Source organism: Eurosta solidaginis, chromosome 5 (assembly GCF_040869045.1).
Source record: "Eurosta solidaginis isolate ZX-2024a chromosome 5, ASM4086904v1, whole genome shotgun sequence".
NCBI lineage: Eukaryota > Metazoa > Arthropoda > Insecta > Diptera > Tephritidae > Eurosta > Eurosta solidaginis.
In genome coordinates this window covers 52,660,255-52,679,552 of record NC_090323.1, presented here as the reverse complement: position 1 = coordinate 52,679,552, position 19,298 = coordinate 52,660,255, and the positions used below count along the sequence as shown (strand labels likewise).

General features: G+C 37.1%; 2 protein-coding genes across 2 annotated transcripts; one reads left to right on the top strand and one right to left on the bottom strand.

Annotated features, from left to right (window-relative positions):
• The first annotated feature begins 6,964 nt into the window (after positions 1-6,964).
• Positions 6,965-14,265, top strand: PolD1 (DNA polymerase delta). The gene is made up of 5 exons (XM_067791081.1): positions 6,965-7,131; positions 7,184-9,107; positions 10,990-11,443; positions 12,478-12,939; positions 13,000-14,265. The coding sequence occupies exons 1-5, from the start codon at positions 7,040-7,042 to the stop codon at positions 13,368-13,370; spliced, it is 3,303 nt and encodes a 1,100-aa protein (XP_067647182.1). The 5' UTR covers positions 6,965-7,039; the 3' UTR covers positions 13,371-14,265.
• Arl1 (ADP ribosylation factor-like 1) lies at positions 13,729-17,139 on the bottom strand. The gene is made up of 4 exons (XM_067791082.1): positions 16,932-17,139; positions 16,585-16,801; positions 14,669-14,780; positions 13,729-14,587 (listed from the first exon to the last, which is right to left on the bottom strand). The coding sequence occupies exons 1-4, from the start codon at positions 16,933-16,935 to the stop codon at positions 14,378-14,380; spliced, it is 543 nt and encodes a 180-aa protein (XP_067647183.1). The 5' UTR covers positions 16,936-17,139; the 3' UTR covers positions 13,729-14,377.
• Between the last annotated feature and the right edge of the window lie 2,159 nt (positions 17,140-19,298).

Below are 19,298 nucleotides of genomic sequence, written 5' to 3'. Positions count from 1 at the left end.
AGTAATTTTTGACAATGACCTTAGACTGCCAGCTGATTTGAAGTTTGAGATAGATGCCAATGCGGAGAGAAATGTTAAGAAATCCACTAGTGATTTGGATGAAGAGCTGAGAGAGATACACGATCTTGTAAGGCAACGATCATAAATTATGAGTGACAAGATGAAAGCGAGGTACGATAAAGCAATTAATTCGGAAGGGTTTCAGGAAGGAGATTTGGTCCTGTTATACAACCCACAACAAAAAAAAATTGGTTGTAAAACGGATCAACGATGTAGTGTACCGCATACAAACCATTGGCAAACCACGAACCAAAATGAAAGTGGTTCATTTGGAAAGGCTGGCAGCGTTTAGATCGAGAGATTTGTCTGATCGGGACGATCAGGCTTAGGTGGAGGGCAGTGTGACGAATATGAGTGACACCAGGTGATGCTCACATCCCTAGTCTGATGCTAGTAAATGAAGTCACCACAACAATAAAGCAGACAGTCACTTGTATCTACATAAACGAATAAAACATTATGTCTACACATATGTACGTACACGCAGCAGAGAAGAGATGCTCCCAAAAGTATGAAATTGTAATTGTTGAAGTGTCGCTCACAAATTCACGCATATGAGAAGCTATATACGTGCATCTGTAGTTATAATTATATGGCGGCAACTAAGTAAATTCTGGAAGCGCCTAGTAGATGCCACGAAGGAATCAAAGAGTATAAAAGCATCAGCGGTAGAGGTGCTATAATCAGTTTCGATTAAGACGATATCTAGCGAGCAATAGCATTATTATTTTGAAAGTCAGTTTCATTTAAGCTATCAGTTTGGTTATTAAGCCAGCTAATTGCAAAGTATAAGTGTTATTGTGAAGTACTTTAATAAAGGCCATTTTTCCATTATTCAATATTGGAGTTATTTATTCAACAGTTTAGTGATACGAACTTAGCAAAAAGGCAAATAAGAGGATTTGCAAGCAAACTCGTTACAATATATATATTTTTTTTTTTTTGTTAGGTTAAATGGCACGGACGTTAATCCATAAAGCCAGGTTAAGGGCGAATTAATGGTGACTTATAACCATAAAGCCATAACCAGATAAATCAGCTGATCGAACCTACCTTATGGAAAGGAATGTAATCGATTAATGGTGCCATACCATAACGCTAACGCCATAGCCAATCAATTGGTTTCTCGCCATATTCATAACCTAAAAATATTTGAGTTGGTGAATTTAATAACTTTTTTTAGATTTTTAGGTTAAGGCACCATTAATCGATCACATTGAGATGGTTATGGATATGGATATGGTTACGACTACGGCGTTAGATCTCAGATGGTTATTTCTTTTGATTGTTGTAAAACGCTTTATGTGTAATGTTGGCTTCACTAATACACAATGGTAATACCATAGCGGCCAGAACCATGTGTAGCAGCTTGCTGTTTGGTGTTCATTCTTGTAATTGTTCGTATTTTCAAGTATTATTGGTTTTAATATGGCGCCACGCCAGGTTCTATTCAATTTGATTGGTTTTTGAATGGCACCACGCCAGGTTATATTATATTGCGTTGGTATTTTAGATGGCACCATGCCAGGTTATATTCAGTTTGTTTGGTTTTTGAATGGCACGACGCCAGGGTATATTCGATTGTGTTGGTATTTTAGATGGCACCACGCCACGTTATATTCAGTTTGGGTTGGTATATTAGATGGCACCGCGCCAGGTTATATTCAATTTCATTAGTTTTTAACAGATTGTGATGATCTATATGATGACTATAGCAGGGCACTAACTGCCCTTTAATTGTTCCGTTTGTCTTCTGTGGCATAATATATTATAGGTATTTCATATTTTTCAAGATTTATAGTCAAATTTGATACTATGTAACTTTTGGTTGTAACGCACATATGTATCCTCGCAACAAGTCCAAACTTTGGTAATTTCGATCTTCAGTTTTAAGTTGTTTTATTTATGTGGATTGATTATATGTACATGACTGTACATTTATGTTGGGTTTTTTCTATACAGTTATAGGTTCCGTTTGTCCTCGGTCACATTCTATATTTTCCAAATCGGTATGAATGTACATAAAAAGTTAGTTTTATGTATGTTTAAATTTACATTGTTTTAAAACACTTTTTAACATTATAATAATGATTGAATTTACTACATCGGATATTTGCCCGATAGCAATTTTCCGTGTTTGCCACTGAAAAGCATATAAAACGAAGGTTTTATACATATATATTTTCTTTTGAATTTTATTATTATTATTATTTATTTCAGGCCTTTGTAAAATATATTTTGCTTGTCCATTTCTGTTTTGAGAAGAGGTAATCTAAAGTTATTATTTTCCCTGATTATGTAAGAATGGGTTTCATTCACATAAACAAGTTTTTCACTTAGGTAGGCTGGTAATTCACCATGCTTTGTTTTGCATAATTTGTAACCTGTCTACTTGTGTTTCATTGGCAATAAAGAATATTGTAGGGCAATATAAGAAGTGCGGTTCTATGATGGATCTATAAACTTTCAACTTATATTTCTTACTAATAAGTTTACACGATCTCTTCCAAAATCCAATTTTTTGCCCATTTTGGCAACAATTTAAGCAATATGATCTGTAAACCTCAGTTTATTGTCAACCAGGATCCCTAAGTACTTAAATATTTTGACATCCTCAATGCTCGTATTCATTATTTTTAGACCAAAATTAAGTGATTCTCTATTGGTCGTCCTAGATAAAACCATGAACTTAGTTTTGTTAACGTTAAGCTTGAGTTTATTAGTGCAAAGCCATCTATACAATGAGTCCAAATCTTCTTGCATTTTGCTCCTTCCTATTGAAATGTCCGTTTCATTTACTTCAAGTAGCGCATCATCTGCAAACAACCTGACTTTACTATATTTCAGTGCTGATGATATGTCTTTTATGTAAATGTTGAACAGGATTGGTGCTAATACCGACCCTTGTGGTAAACCTATGTCCACTTGTGCCTCGTATGAGACTACTGACTCGATGGTTGTTCTTTGTTTTCGGTCTGATAAGAAGCTTCTAAACCACTGCAATTCATTTTCCCTAATACCAATTTTTTGTAGTTTATCGAGCATTATATTCCTATCAATTGTTTCGAACGCTCTTTTCAGGTCAATGAAAACTGCTTCTATATGTTTTTTTAGGCTCAGCTCTTCCTTCCAGCTAGATATGACGTAATTTAACGCCGTCTCGCAAGAGTGCCTTTCTCGGAAACCGGATTTTTCCTTTATAAGGATTTTATTATTTTCTAAGTAATTAAGCAGTTGATTTTTTATTACAATTTCCAGAATTTTTTCTATGTTCGGCAATGTATTTATCGGCCTTAGTTTTTCTGCGATTATTGAATCTTTTACTTTCCTAATTGGTACTATTGTCGAAATTTTCCACATGTCTGGCACTATTCCAGTAGTCATGGATTTGTTTATAGCGGTTGCATAGAAGAAACCCATGTATGATACCGAATCTTTAATTACGCCTTCTGAAAGTAAATTTTCCCCCCAGTTTTATTTTTGAACCTTTTTGCTATACGTATAACATCCTCAACCGTAATTTCTTCGAATTTTAAACATGACCTAGTTGTAAATTGGAAGTCGTTCTTACTCTGAACAACTTCAGTTTCCCTGTTTATATCAACAATGCTATCTATAAAGAAAGAGTTCAATGCTTCAGCAATATCGCGGGGTGTATCATATGTCACACCTTTTACGATCACCGTCAAGATCTTTTCATTTAGCCCCGTTAAGTTTACAGCATGCTTAAGATACTTCCACATTAGCCTGCTATCTGAACAATTGATATAAATATTATTCTCCATGTATTTAATCTTTTTAAATTTGATTAGTTATTTGTAGTACTTCGCGCCCATGTTACATTCGGTATAGTCACCCGTTGCTCTAGCTTGTGAGTGCACGGGTATTTTAGTTTATTCAATTCTGTCAATTCTTGGTCATACCATTTATTTCTTAACTTTACCGTACTGTTTTTTTCAAACGTTAGTACTCCCATACAATCTAGTAAACAAGTATTTATATAGTTGAACATGTCGTTGACATTCATGCTTCTTATTAAACTGAGATCGTAATTCCTCAGTAGAGTCGTCAAGTTATCGGCCGAATAATTCTCCCAGGATGTTGATGAAATTACTCTTCGTAACGGGTTTGAATTACTTCCTTTTATAGCAAATGAAATAGTTTCGTGATCGGATATTCTGTGGTCTTCAAGATTTACACAAGACAGTATATCAGCGTTTGCATATAATAAATCTATTTTTGTTTGAGAAGTTTCCGCGACTCTTGTATTGAAATTTATTTTTTGTTTCATTGCGCTACGTGCACAAATTTCAATCAGTTTGTAGCTACTCGAAGATTTAATATTTAAGTTTATATTGAAATCTCCAACTAGAAGGGAATTCGTACCTGATTCTAATACTTCTGATAAAATACTCTCTACGTGATTTAAAAATTCACTGTCACTAGAACTTGGGGAATGGTACAACACACCTATAATGTCCACTTGCTTTAATTTTACAATAGCACACCATACATTTCTATCAATTGATCGATTAAACTTGACTTTGTACTTGATTTCCTTTTTCAGTAATAAAACGACCCCTCCCGTATGTCTACTATGAGAGTCGCAGCGAATTAATGTATACGGTGCAATATTAATTTCAGAATCAAGAATATCTGAAGTTATATGTGTTTCTGAGCATAAAACAATGTCCGGATCCAATTCTTCTATCATTTTTTCGAGCTCTGCTTTATTTGCTAACAAACTACAAATATTCAAGTAGACACATTTCAAATCAAAAACATTTATTACTGGGCCTGTACGTCTTGGTTGCGAAAAACCAACTCGTTGCTTTTCCAGTTTAAGCTTCCTTTGATGCCCGATAGCACTTGAATATTTTTGCACAATTTGCATATTTTTCTTCGCGACGAAATAGTAACGTGAACTGATATTTAGATATATTCTGATTTAATGGTTTACTCCGATTCCGATAATTTTTAATTTAATTTTTGTTATTTCGATTCCCGCACTATCCTCCATTTTATTCTCAACCGCATGAATAGCGTCCTTTTTTTTGCACACGGTTCAGTTGTGGGGAAAAAATAACTTGACGCGACGACGTTACAAACCGAAGTGATGAAAATAACATATGCAATATTTTGAAATAATATTTAAATAGTATTTAATTAAACGCTCGACAATTTCAAAAGTTAGAAGTAAGCAGAAGAATTTTCGCGGTTTGGCGTTCTTTGCTTCATTTCAAATTACAAATTTAATGTGGTTAAAAGAAATTTTTTAATACTAAAAAACGAGACACAGGCGTCAAAATTTTTACAGTGTTTATTAAAATCGTGGCATAAACAGCGAAATGGTTCGTGCATTTCATAATTCGATCTGTATGTAGCTACAAAAATTGAAATAAAATATCTAGATGGCCTAATTGGAACATTAAACTTGATTTCACCAAGCAAAAATGGACTATTTATTGACCCTCTTATTAGTTTTACAATAAATAAGACGCCAAGCATCTCCCTGCGGCTCTGTAAGGTGGGTAAAGGGCGAATTAATGGTGACTTATAACCATAAAGCCATAACCAGATAAATCAGCTGATCGAACCTACCTTATGGAAAGGAATGTAATCGATTAATGGTGCCATACCACAACGCTAACGCCAAAGCCAATCAATTGGTTTTTGGTTTCTCGCCATATCCATAACCTAAAAATATTTGAGTTGGTGAATTTAATAACTTTTTTTTAGATTTTCTTCATTGTTTTGGATACGTTATGACTAAGATACTTATTTTTTGTGGAATATGTTTGTAATTTTTTGCGTTTTCATCATTTTTATGAAATTTTCACGATTTTTAGGTTAAGGCACCATTAATCGATCACATTGAAATGGTTATGGATATGGGTATGGTTACGACTATGGCGTTAGGGTTAAGGAAGTTTAATTTGGCTTTGAAGCCGGAGTCATTGGTGCCGTATGTCGTATCGCTGTATCCGTATCCCTAACGTAATCAGCTGTTTATCGTTACGACGGTAAGCCAAAACCCAATTGGTTGGCTACGATACGGTTACGACCTTAGCGGCACCAATAATCGATTGCATTGATTCTCCTAAGGTTGGTCGAATCAGCTGTTAAAAGGTTACCGATACGGTTACCGATAAAGCACCAATGTCTCCAGTTAAACTGTAATAGTTTTTAACCAGTTGCAGTAGGAGGGAAGATGTTTTGAGGGATCCCATGGTAAGTGTTTTAAAGCAAAAAGCAAAAATTGTTTCTGGACCGATTCCAGCTAGTCAGAATGAACCTGATAACGCAGATTCCAAATTATTGAAGGGTATTCCAAAATAGGCCTGCCCAAAGATATAAAGAGAGTTTTTGTAACGTATGGGTAATTGAATTCTTTAGACCAACGTTCAACGAAAGCCAGTACCTTTAGCCCTATTCACACAAGATTCATATTAAAGAAAAACCGAAAAATGACCCAGCAGTGCTCCGAAACCGGTGGTGGAATCAAAGAGGAAAGGTATACAAGAGGGCCCACTGCAGAGAACAGATAACAATAAAGAACCGCTAACAGAACGGATAGTGGGAAATTCGCGATTTGAAAAATGTGGCATGAAATTCGTCAATTTCGACGCTAGAAAAATATTATTTTTATTTAATAACCACAATTTAATTATTTTTTAACGTTTTCAATTACTTTTTCTTGCTAAATTGCAACGAAAACACCCGCGTTTTTGGCTAATCTCAAAGAGAATAGGTACATATCTATTCTCTTTGGTTTAGAATTGGCCTGATTATGTTCTCTGGTGATGTGTGGTACTTGCTAACATTCGTTACGTTATCGAAGTTGATTACCAATATCAATACAAAAATTACACCACCAGCAAATATAAGGCGCGAAATCTCATTCCATCCCATTTGAAGTTTGTTGTCAGTTTTACATTATCGCCTTCGTTTTGTCAGTAATTGGTATAACAAAGTAAAAATGAGTGGATTTTCAGGAAAAAGAAAATTTCCGGAAAATGGCAATGCTTCTAAAAATGGGCCAGCACCTGGAGGAAAGCAGAGAAAACAATGGTGAGCAATATTTTGTGCAGTCTTTTTTAATAAAATATGTTTTTCTTGGCAGGAATGAAGATGAGGATGATGACTTCGATGTTATGGACGAAATGGCAGGCGATGGATTCGGTGATGACATAGATCCAAGCAGCTTAGTTGGTGAAGGACCAGAAAATCAGCAAACATCAGTAAAATGGTCGCGAGTTGATCCGCCAGTGCTAGATCCATCAGACGATGAATTGTTATTTCAACAAATTGACATAGAAAATTACTTGGGCGAACCATTACAAGGAATGCCAGGGCCACAGATTGGACCAGTACCATTAATACGAATGTTCGGTATAACTATGGAAGGTAACTCTGTATGTTGTCATGTGCATGGTTTTTGTCCATACTTCTACGTAGCAGCACCACGCAGCTTCGAACGCAATAATTGTAATTCTTTACGTGAAGCCTTAGACAAAAAAGTATTAGCAGATATGAGGAGCAACAAGAGTAACGTACAAGAAGCGGTACTAGAAGTGCAACTGGTTGAACGTCTAAATATTTATGGTTATCAGGGTGATACAAAACAACGTTATATTAAAATAACAGTAGCAATGCCTAGATTAGTAGCTGCAGCGGTTCGTTTGCTTACACATCAAGTGATTATGGAAGATTTCGATTTCCAAGATTGTCGGGCATTCGAAAGCAATATTGATTTCGATATTCGTTTTATGGTGGACACACATGTAGTGGGATGTAATTGGATTGAATTGCCTGCTGGCACATGGCGTATACGCAACAAAAATACCAAGCCACTACCAGAGTCACGATGCCAAATTGAAGTTGATGTGGCATATGATAAATTTATTTCGCACGAACCAGAGGGTGAGTGGGCGAAAGTAGCACCGTTCCGCATACTTTCTTTTGATATAGAATGCGCAGGGCGTAGAGGTATTTTCCCAGAGGCAAAGATGGATCCCGTCATTCAAATAGCCAATATGGTAATACGTCAAGGTGATCCTGAACCGTTCATAAGAAACGTATTCACCTTGAATACCTGTGCATCTATTGTCGGCTCCCAAGTACGTTGTTTTCCAAAAGAGACTGATTTACTAGATGCATGGTCAAGTTTTGTACGTGAGGTTGATCCCGATATTTTAACAGGCTACAATATAAACAATTTTGATATACCCTACCTATTAAATCGTGCTGCGCATTTGAAAGTAAAAAATTTTGAATATTTGGGACGTATACGGAATATACGTTCAGTAATCAAAGAACAAGTACTGCAGTCTAAGCAAATGGGAAGGCGTGAGAATAAGTATGTTAATTTTGAAGGACGTGTACCATTCGATTTGCTGTTTGTATTATTGCGTGATTACAAGCTACGATCGTATACGTTGAATGCTGTGAGTTATCACTTCCTACAAGAACAAAAGGAGGATGTACATCATAGCATAATTACAGATCTACAAAATGGAGATGAGCAGACACGTCGCAGGCTGGCTATGTATTGTCTTAAGGATGCCTATTTACCATTACGATTGCTCGATAAATTAATGTCTATTGTGAATTATATGGAAATGGCTAGGGTAACAGGTGTATCGTTAGAATCACTACTAACGCGTGGTCAACAAATTAAGGTTTTAAGCCAATTGTTGCGATCTGCACGCACCAAAGGTTTTATAATGCCAGCGTATCAATCGAAAGCGTCCGAAGATCAGTACGAAGGCGCCACTGTTATCGAACCCAAACGCGGCTACTACGCTGACCCTATAGCAACACTAGATTTTGCTTCGCTATATCCCAGTATTATGATAGCCCATAATCTTTGTTATACAACTTTGGTGCAACCAGGTATGAAAGAGCGTTTGGGTCTCACGGATGCACAAGTCGAACGTACACCAGCTAATAATACTTTTTTAAGTGCCGATGTGCGGCGTGGACTACTGCCGGAAATTTTGGAATCCTTATTGGCGGCGCGTAAGCGTGCCAAAAACGATTTGAAGGTAATAATATGATTTGTTTCACTTTCACTACACATCCCCTTGAATCCCATTTATATCGGCTAAAAACGGTCTATACAAGACGTGTGAATTTTCGCCTGATAGACTTTTCATGGCTGAAATATCGATTCGCGTCTTGAGTCCAGGCCGCTCGGTGCGGTAGGCGAGCATGCCACCGAGATGGCTTAACGGTTGCCATATCTAAACGAATATTTTTCACAGTAGTAAAATCTGTTTACATTCATTCCTTTGAAGTCACTGACGGCTAAAAAATTTTTCATATAGTTTTTTAAAATGGGGCTGTCTCTTGCCAGTTGTTGGTCAACCATTCGAGTGTACTTCTGCCATGAGGAGTTTCGCAGCAATATTGCATTTATCGTAGTAAAGCTAAAGTAGCACTCCACAAATCGGAGAAGTGCGGCTTTCGTATAGCGAATAGGGAATTTTTTTAAACTCTTTTTACTACCTTTATATTAAGTCCCTTTCATGTTTGTCCCCTCATTTCCATACGAATTTTTGACCAACGGAAAAGTCTTTTTCGGTAACTTTCCGTTGAGCTAGACACTTGATACTTAGAACATAGTTCAGATCTGGGAGACATTACAACGCAAGTGAAAAAAAAATCCGCTAGGCGGCGCACAGATCGAGATATACAGAAAATTAATTTTAAAATGGAAATTTGGCGATCGAATTTTAACTAACTTCTCGGTGATCCAGAGACTTGAAACTTAGCACAAAGTTTGCGAGTCGATGGCACTACAATTCGTGGAACACAAAATGCCGCCAGGTGGCAGACGAATCGAGATAAACGAAAATCCCTGAAAAAACGCAGGGAATCTTGCGATCGATTTTTGAGTAACTTCCCGGTGAGCTAGAGACTTGAAACTTCAGCCGTAAGAACCCGGTTACAATGCAATATTTGATAAAAAAAAAATTTCGCTAGGTGGCGTAGGGATCGAGATATTAAGAAAATTAATTTTGATTTGGGAATTTTTCAACTCATTTTTAACTACACGGGACAATACAATTTACAAAAAAACAAAATTTCGCTAGGTGGTGCGCTAAGTGAGATAACTACAAATCCTTGAAAAACAAGGGTAATCTTGCAATCGATTTTTGACTAACTTCCCGGTGAGCTGGAGATATGAAACACGAGCCGTAAGTCAGAACCCGGTGACAATGCAATATTTTATCAAAAAAATTCTGCTAGGTGGCGCATGGATTGAGATATTAGGAAAATAAATTTTAATTTGGGAATCTTTCAATCCATTTTTAACTAACTTTCCTGTTACCCAGAGACTTGTAACTTAGCACATAGTGCGAGACCTGGTGACAATACAATTTATAGAAAACAAAGTTCCGCTAGGTGGCGTGCTAATTGAGATAACTACAAATCCCTGAAAAACGAGGGGAATCCTGCGATCGATTTTTGACCACATTTATAATTTTAAATCCCAAAATTCTTCTACAAGAGCTATTGTTAAAGTTTTTTAGTCAAAATTCAACAAGACTATGTCTCTATTAAAGGAAAAATTGCCTTCTATTTTTTGGTCCGTTTATATAAAGGTAGTCCTTAAAATTTTTTATCACCTTTTTTTTATTTTCGATAATTTAAGAAAAAACTGTAGAATTTTGTACATAAAGGAAACATGTTGTGGAAACATCGTTTTAACATGTTCAGAGAAAAGGGATTATGGTGCTAATTTGTAAAAAGAACAGGACCTTTCGGGATATGTAAAGTTTAAGATTGCTAGGCTCAGTTAAAGCTGCACGTTCCGCCCTGGTTTCTTACCCCATATCCACTAAGAGTTTCGTAGCTTGCAGATAAATATCGAACCCACCTAACGTAATTTTGGGTTTAATCTAAGACTTAACAATTTTCTAGGTTGAAAAAGATCCTTTCCGCCGTAAGGTGCTGGACGGTCGTCAGTTGGCGTTGAAAATATCAGCCAATTCTGTTTATGGTTTCACTGGCGCACAAGTGGGAAAGTTACCTTGTCTTGAAATATCGGGTAGCGTTACTGCATATGGACGTACGATGATTGAATTGACTAAAAATGAAGTGGAAAAACATTACAAAATTGCCAACGGTTATGAAAATGATGCTGTAGTTATATATGGTGATACAGATTCAGTTATGGTAAATTTTGGTGTGAAGGCAATAGAACGCGCTATGGAGCTGGGACGTGAAGCGGCAGACATTGTGAGTGCAAAATTTGTTCGCCCCATAAAATTGGAATTCGAAAAAGTTTATTATCCTTATTTGTTGATAAATAAGAAACGTTATGCAGGCTTATTCTTTACGCGACCGGAAGCTTACGACAAAATGGATTGCAAGGGTGAGTTTGAGACAACAATAATGCTAATGATGTGAAATTTCGTTCAAGGGTTTCTACGTGTTTGAAAACCAATTTCACACAGCTGGAAGGCCTGCCTACTCAATGTGGTATAAATGGTTGATTTAGTAACTAGTTAGGCATGTTGTTTTTTTGGCCAAAAAGAGGCACTCCTCCAAGGTTTTGGATGATCTAGAAGGCTCAATGTGGCCATATTAAATCTCTCCCGAGATGGTCTGTCTGGTACCTTAATATTGCTTGCTACCGGAACGTACGGGAACTGTATTCGACAAAGACCATGCATCGAATTCGATGCTGTAACGGTACTTTCTAAAACAACGCAAAAGAAAGTCATTCCAACAAGAAAGTGACGGCATTTCTATTACCAGAAACCATTGAAAGCAATAACTTTAGGTTTTTTGACCGAAGTTAAGTTCTTCGGAGTCTCCTTTGACAGCTAGGGACTCGAAGCGGGCTAATATGTCGTCAAATTCTATAAATGGTATGCTGGCGTTCAAAGGTCTTACAGGAAAATGTTGTGACAAGTTTCTAATAGATTTTTTTGTACATATAAACTCAATTAATAGGCTTCACTCAAATCGGCTTAGGTAAATTCAATATTAATGGAACCTGCTTTAAGGGTTTGCCAGTGATGAATCTTTGGATGTATTCTTCATGTAGGAACCGCCCACCGATTATTATTTACAAGGTTATATAGGTAATTGGACATACGATCCACTTGGATTCGTTCTTCAATTAGATGTCTGTTGGGATGTCCAGGTTTCTGGGTATTCAGCAGGAACTGTTTGCTCAGCTGAAACTTCTCTAAATATAATCTGGAGTTACCTTTGGACCCTTAGTTCGATTCATGCAGTACCCGAAACCGTACGTACGATTGATTAGAACTAGTTCGAGACTATTATTGGAATACTAGTGAGAGATTGATTAGGGAATAAAGTCTCGTGCAAAGAAACCATTATCCGGAAACTAATAAAGTTTCAAAACCCCTCTTTTTATAATTCTTTGATCTCCGATAGGCATTGAAACGGTGCGTCGTGATAACTCACCACTCGTCGCTAATCTAATGAACACCTGCCTGCAAAAGTTGCTTATCGAACGTAATCCTGACGGCGCCGTCGAATATGCGAAACGTGTAATTGCCGATTTACTATGTAATCGTGTTGATATCTCGCAACTGGTTATTACAAAAGAGTTAGCAAAGACCGATTATGCCGCCAAGCAAGCGCATGTGGAACTAGCAAATAAAATGAAGAAACGTGATCCTGGCACAGCACCAAAGTTGGGCGATCGTGTGCCTTATGTTATATGTGCAGCTGCAAAGAATACACCCGCTTACATGAAAGCAGAAGATCCTCTGTACGTATTGGAAAATTGTGTACCCATCGACGCCACCTACTATCTGGAACAACAGCTTTCCAAACCTTTATTGCGAATATTTGAGCCACTGCTGGGCGATCGCGCTGAATCAATTTTACTGAGTAAGCTAAAAGTTTTCTATATTTCCGTATGTATTTAAGTTAATCAAATGCTAATTGCAGAGGGTGAGCATACTCGCACACGTGCTGTAGTCACATCAAAGGTGGGTGGTCTTGCTGGTTTTATGACCAAGAAATCATCCTGCCTTGGCTGTCGCGCACTTATGTCTGCTGGTTATGAGAAGGCTGCTCTATGTCCACATTGTGAGCCACGCATGAGTGATCTTTATCAACGTGAGGTTATAGCTAAACGCTCTTTAGAGGAGACTTTTGATCGTTTGTGGACCGAATGTCAACGTTGTCAGGGTTCATTGCATGAAGAAGTTTTGTGCTCGAACCGCGATTGCCCAATTTTTTATATGCGTCAGAAAATACGCATGGATTTGGATACTCAAGAAAAGCGTGTGCAGCGTTTTGGCGCACCAGATTGGTGATCGATTTGCTAAGTTACACTGACAAAAATAATATATTATTTATTTTTTTTTTGCAAATATTTTTGTATGAAGAAAACATTGAGAGCTAATTGATTTTTATTACAACTCATTACCATTAAATTAGAGTGAATCATATTTGAAACATTCTCCCTCGTCGGCATTATATTATAGTCAATGTTAGTATGTAGTTCGCGTGTTTCAAAGTTACGAAGGCACTCATTCCATAAAAAAAAATCTTTATAGATGAGGAACAGGTTTCCTGACACACGTTTAATGTTTCCGACCTTCCTATTGATGGATGTGTTGACCAAGTAGTAGTCATTTGTTGCTAGAACAAAGAAACAACACTTAAAAATACTTCCTTTTATATTTTCTTTATTAATGCTATCAATTACATTGTTTTTTATTTTTTCTCTTTTTACAAAGAACCCGCTAATCATTGATTAAAAACTAAAATACCTACAATTCGTTTTGCTAGTGGAAAGCATGGCGCTACCATATTCGTTTTCCTTGTTTCATTTTAAACGTAATTTACTCATAAACACAATCAGGGAGTAAATGCAAGATAAACAAACCATTTTGAGCAAATCAACACAAAATGAATTCGGATGTGAAAGAAGAAATAACTATATTAAATACATTTGTCTTGTTAATTGCACATAATTTTACTTTACAAATTTAAACGTTGCCAAATAATCATTTTATGGTGGCTTTTAAAAACTGAATTACATATTTTTGATAGGTAGCGCCCTGACGAAGTCACATTTCAATAGCAATATTTTATAGTAATACGTTTTTTCATTAATGTACACTTGCAATAGCAGTTTTGATGTCTACCAACAAATTATCTGGTTGCATATTCTTATATCTTGCATACTTGTATGTATATAAAATGCATATAATTACTTAAAATTAAGAACAAAAAAATATTATTTAAAAATGACTTGGTTTTTTTTTTTATCTTCAGTAGGTAGGGAAAAAGGAAATTATTTGTATGTCTAGTTGCACTATTTACGACTTTGCAATGTATTGGACAACCAATCCATCGCTTGATCTAAGCCCTCACCTTTGGTCGCTGACGTTTTAAATATTTGAAATGTACGATTTTTTAAATTTTCCAAACCAAGCGCATGATGCACTTCCGCAACGGTCATGCAACCCTCCATATCCTGTTTGTTCGCAAGTACAACAAGTATGGCGCCGGCAAGCTCTTCTTCCTTTAAAGAGGAATATAACAAAATAAAATATTTATTGAATACTGTTCTATTCTGCTTAATATTTTTAATGGCATAACTCACCCGCAACATGTAGAGCAGTTCATCTTTTGAAATACCTATCCTATCTCGATCGGCAGAGTCGACTACATAAATTATAGCATCTGTGTTGCTATAGTAACATCGCCAATATGGTCTGCAAATAAGCAGAAGCATCAGTAAGTTTATATTATTGTATCTCATGATATTGAGAGGCAAGAACTTTTTGATAGTACTAATGCTTGCTCGAGTATAGATAGTAACGACCAAGGACTTTCGGTTTAACCGCACTACACAAAAGATTCGAAGAGTGTTTTGGCTGTTACTCTAATAATGGAGCGAACTACTTCCCTATAAAAATGATGATCGCTATAAAAAAAAAAACAAATAGCATGAGGAATGTCTCTTCCTGTGGGTTAAAAAACAACTTCCACCTTTTCGATAGTAAAATATGTAAGCTATTTATTTATGTTGTTGTTGTTGTTGTTTATGTGCTATGCTTTAGTGCAAAACTTGATGGTTGTTTCCAACCAGCTTAAAATTTTCTTAAAAGCTAGGCTGATGTAACATCGAGCTACTTTACTGCCGTAATAGAATCGCAAGGTGAACTAAGTTGTTGTTGTTGTAGTGATAAGGACATCCCCCGAAGATTTTTGGTAGTGTTATCGATGTTGATGGATGCAGATCCGGTACTTTCCGCTAACAAACACCATCAAGGTATCTCGAGTATGATCACATGGAAGCTACACAATTTTGTTTTCTCTCTACAACAAACTCATCAACTACAAGAACCACATGAAAATTTTAAAACCTTTCAGGTTGCCAGCGCAATATATAGCTTCTCCAAACCCAATTGCCAACCTCACCTGTCCGTGGCGAGTCCTGTTACATAAACAACCGAGGCTCTGACGACCCCGAACTCCTCATGGATCTAGGGGGTGGGAGGGCGGTATGACCTAGAAGGTCGCATGTGGTTGTTGTTGTTTTTGTAGCGATAATGAAGTTCCCCGAAGGCTTTGAGGAGTGTTATCGATGTGATGGTCCTTTGCCGGATACAAATCCGGTACGCTCCGGTACCATAGGACCATTAAGGTGCTAGCCCGACCATCTCGGGAACGATTTATGTGGCCACATTAAACCTTCAGGCCATTCCCTCCCTCCCTACTCCCAAGTTCCATGAGGAGCCTTGGGTCGCAAAGCATCGTCTGTTAGTGAAACAGGATTCGCCGCGGATAGGTGAGGTTGACAATTGGGTTTGGAGAAGCTATATGTTGCGCTGGCAACCTGCAGGGTTGCGCTACACAGCCCCTTGAATCTGGTATTTTAGTCGCCTCTTACGACAGGCATACCTACCGCGGGTATATTCTGATCCCCTAACCCGCTGGGGTGGTCTCATGTGGTCATAACAAATTATTCTGAAATGGTCGGGCTTGGTCGGAACGTTCCTGATCTGCATCCGGCGAAGGACCATCAACATCGATCGGGGAGTGTCCTTATCGCTACAACAACAACATCTCAAGAAGCGTTGTTTGACACTCCATCCTTTTGGGATTTGATAAGGTGTAGTCAACGAGGCCCCTGTGCAATAGATCTTAGGCAAAAAGTAATCAATTTACCATAAAAAATGTTAACGTTTTACAAGACGGTGCACCACCTAATTTTTATCAATAATTATCAAAGGTGGTATCAAAAGACGCGTTTCTGGCACCGTTTTTAGAATCAGAAAGCGAAAATAAAAAGGCCGCAGAAAGGTCTTCTGGCCAAAAATACTATAGACCATCTAGGGATCATTTTCTTGTTGACTGTAAATATTTTACGACAGAAATATTTGCTTTTGGATTCTAAAAACGGATTTTGAAAAGCGCTTTTAGTACCACCTTTTCGAATATTTGATAAAATTAGGTGGTGCACCGTCTTGTAAAACGTTACCAAAAAAAGGATGTGTACTTGTTTTCATATACCTTATACTGGTCTGTCCGCCCAAATCCCATACTTGAAATTTCAAATTTTTGTATGTAACCTGTTCGACATTGAAACCAATTGTGGGTATCGTGGTGACCACTTCACCAACTTGTAGTCGATAGAGTATAGTAGTTTTGCCAGCGCCGTCCAGCCCCAATATTAGTATACGCATTTCGCGAGAGCCCAACAGTCCACGGAAATAGCTAAAGACACCACCTGCAATGCAAGTTTTAAATGAAAATATTTGCTTTGATGTAGGTCTGTTGACTCACAACACCGGTAGACAGGCACGCACAATTTGGAACACTCGCCTGCCTGTCAATTGCTGGTGTCACATAAAACTCACCCATTTTATTTTTTTTAATGCTATTAGACGTCTGCGCGGATTTGGTTTTCTACAAATATATGAGGGGTTTGGATATTTCCTATCTCATATACTATTTAATACGCGTTCATTTGTTAAATTAATATTAATATGCAAAAATAAAGTTATTTCCCTTTTCTTACATATGCGATGAGGAAACGGTTCGATTTACATATGTCAAAAGTTGCTTGTCATTCGAATCGGTTATGACGTGTCTCCAAAATGTGACGCAGTGTTGCATTATAAGGGAAGCGTTATAACCAAAGAGAATAGATATACAAGAGGGCGCACTGTAGAGTTTCTACATGGCGTTGAAACAAGTTGGTGTTCCTCTAGAAAAACCAGATTAGGTTTTCACCATGCGTTTTGTTATTCTGTCCGCACCAGCCTGAGCTGTCATTTTAATTTCTTTCTTGTTTCGTTCGTGCGCGCGGCCTTTTTTGACACTTTTGTTTGTTTATATTTTCATTTGCATAGTTTTTTTGGTTATCCAAAGAAAACAAGTGTTTTTCTAATTGATCGGTTAATCGTGATTTTGTGCTGTTGTGACTAATAAAACTTTACAAATTGAATTTTAAAATGCAAAAAAAATTGTTAAGTGATGGTGCAAATGTAGATTTGTGTAATAAAGATTTTATAAATGTGCAGAAGTGAAAATAGGTAGGTACCGTGGTATGTGTATAAATGTATATAGCTGCATATATATGCAAGTGCTACAATGTCGACGGCGTTTGTCTTCGATTTAAATAAAATCTAAGAAAGTCAATAGAAAACTGTAGAAAAAAAGTTTTAAAGTGATAACATACATTTGAATGTGTATTACAATTGGTTAAAGTGTGATACGTGAGAATATGTAGGTAGCGAGGCAAGTGTATAAATATATATATGTACGTATGTATATATGAAAGTGGTGAAATGCCGGCGGCTTTTATGCATTCAAGTGGTCCAAAGGAAAGCTTGCCTTAATTTTTGCAAACTAATTAAAATCTTACAAAATCATTGTACATATTATGTATAGATAGTATGTGTTCAAATAAATCCATACATATATATATAAGTGTGCAATACTTTGTGTTCATCTTTACTCCCTCATCTTATGGTGAAAAGTGCGTCAGAAGGGCAGAAGAATTGTTAAGTGTTCAACCTTATTTAAAGGAAAACTATAACTTTTTTAATACAAACTATGTACTAGCATTAACATTGTGTGGTACCTATATGTTTAAACAAAAATATTCCTCCACGGCGTGCCCAACCATCTCTCTCCCCCACAGTGACAACTGCCACAATTGCGATTCATAACTCTGTAATGAAATCGCAACGGTTTAACGGAAAAGATCGCGGAGATAACCGATTACATGAATAAAAATAGTATATATTGTAACGAATTTACTTGCAAATCCTCTTATTTGCAATCCTCTGCTAAGTTCGAATCACTAAACTGTTGAATAAATAACTCCAATATTGAATGATGGAAAAATGGCCTTTATTAAGTACTTCACAATAACACTCAAACTGTGCAACGAATAGCTTAATAACCAAACTGATATCTTAAAGGAAACTGACTTTCAAAATAATAGTGCTATTGCTCGCTAGATATCGTCTTACTCGTAACTGCTTGACAATTCAAATCAAACTGAATTACTTCTTACTCGCTGGCGCCGCTTTTATAGTTTACGCTGCATAGTTCTAGGCTCTTCGATTTCCAGAAGTTACTAGTTGTTTCGGCTACAAAATCGCCAGCCACAACTACGTGCACAAATTATTGCTCTCTCTTGTGACAACTCAGATAAGGTATATGCATGTGTTTGTAGTTTACAGTCTCCCTCACACACATAAGCGTATAAGTAAATTCATCTGTGTGTGACATCTCATCTCTCGCTGCCTTGTATGTAAATGTTGCTCGTCGGAATGTGTACATATGTGTAGACGCAATTATTGATTCGTTTATGTAGATACATAATGATTGAATTATTGATGTGAATTCACGTCACTGCTTAGCATCGGCCTGGAGATGGCAGCACTCCTTAGTTTTGCTAATATTCGTAACACTGCCCTCCACCTAAGTCTGATCGTCCCGATCAGACAAATCTCCCAATCTAAACGCCGCTAGCATCTCCAAATGTAGCACCCTTCTAATCCGTGGTTTCCCAGTGGTTTGTATGCGGTAGATGGTATCACTGATCTTCTTCACAACTTTGTACGGGCCTTCCCAACTGCACCGAAATTGGGCTGGGACACCTTTCCGCCGGTGAGGGTTGTTTAACAGAACCAAATCTCCATTCCGGAAACCTTCCGAATTATTTTCCCTGTCGTACCTGCTTTCCATCTTACTACTCATTATTCTGGATC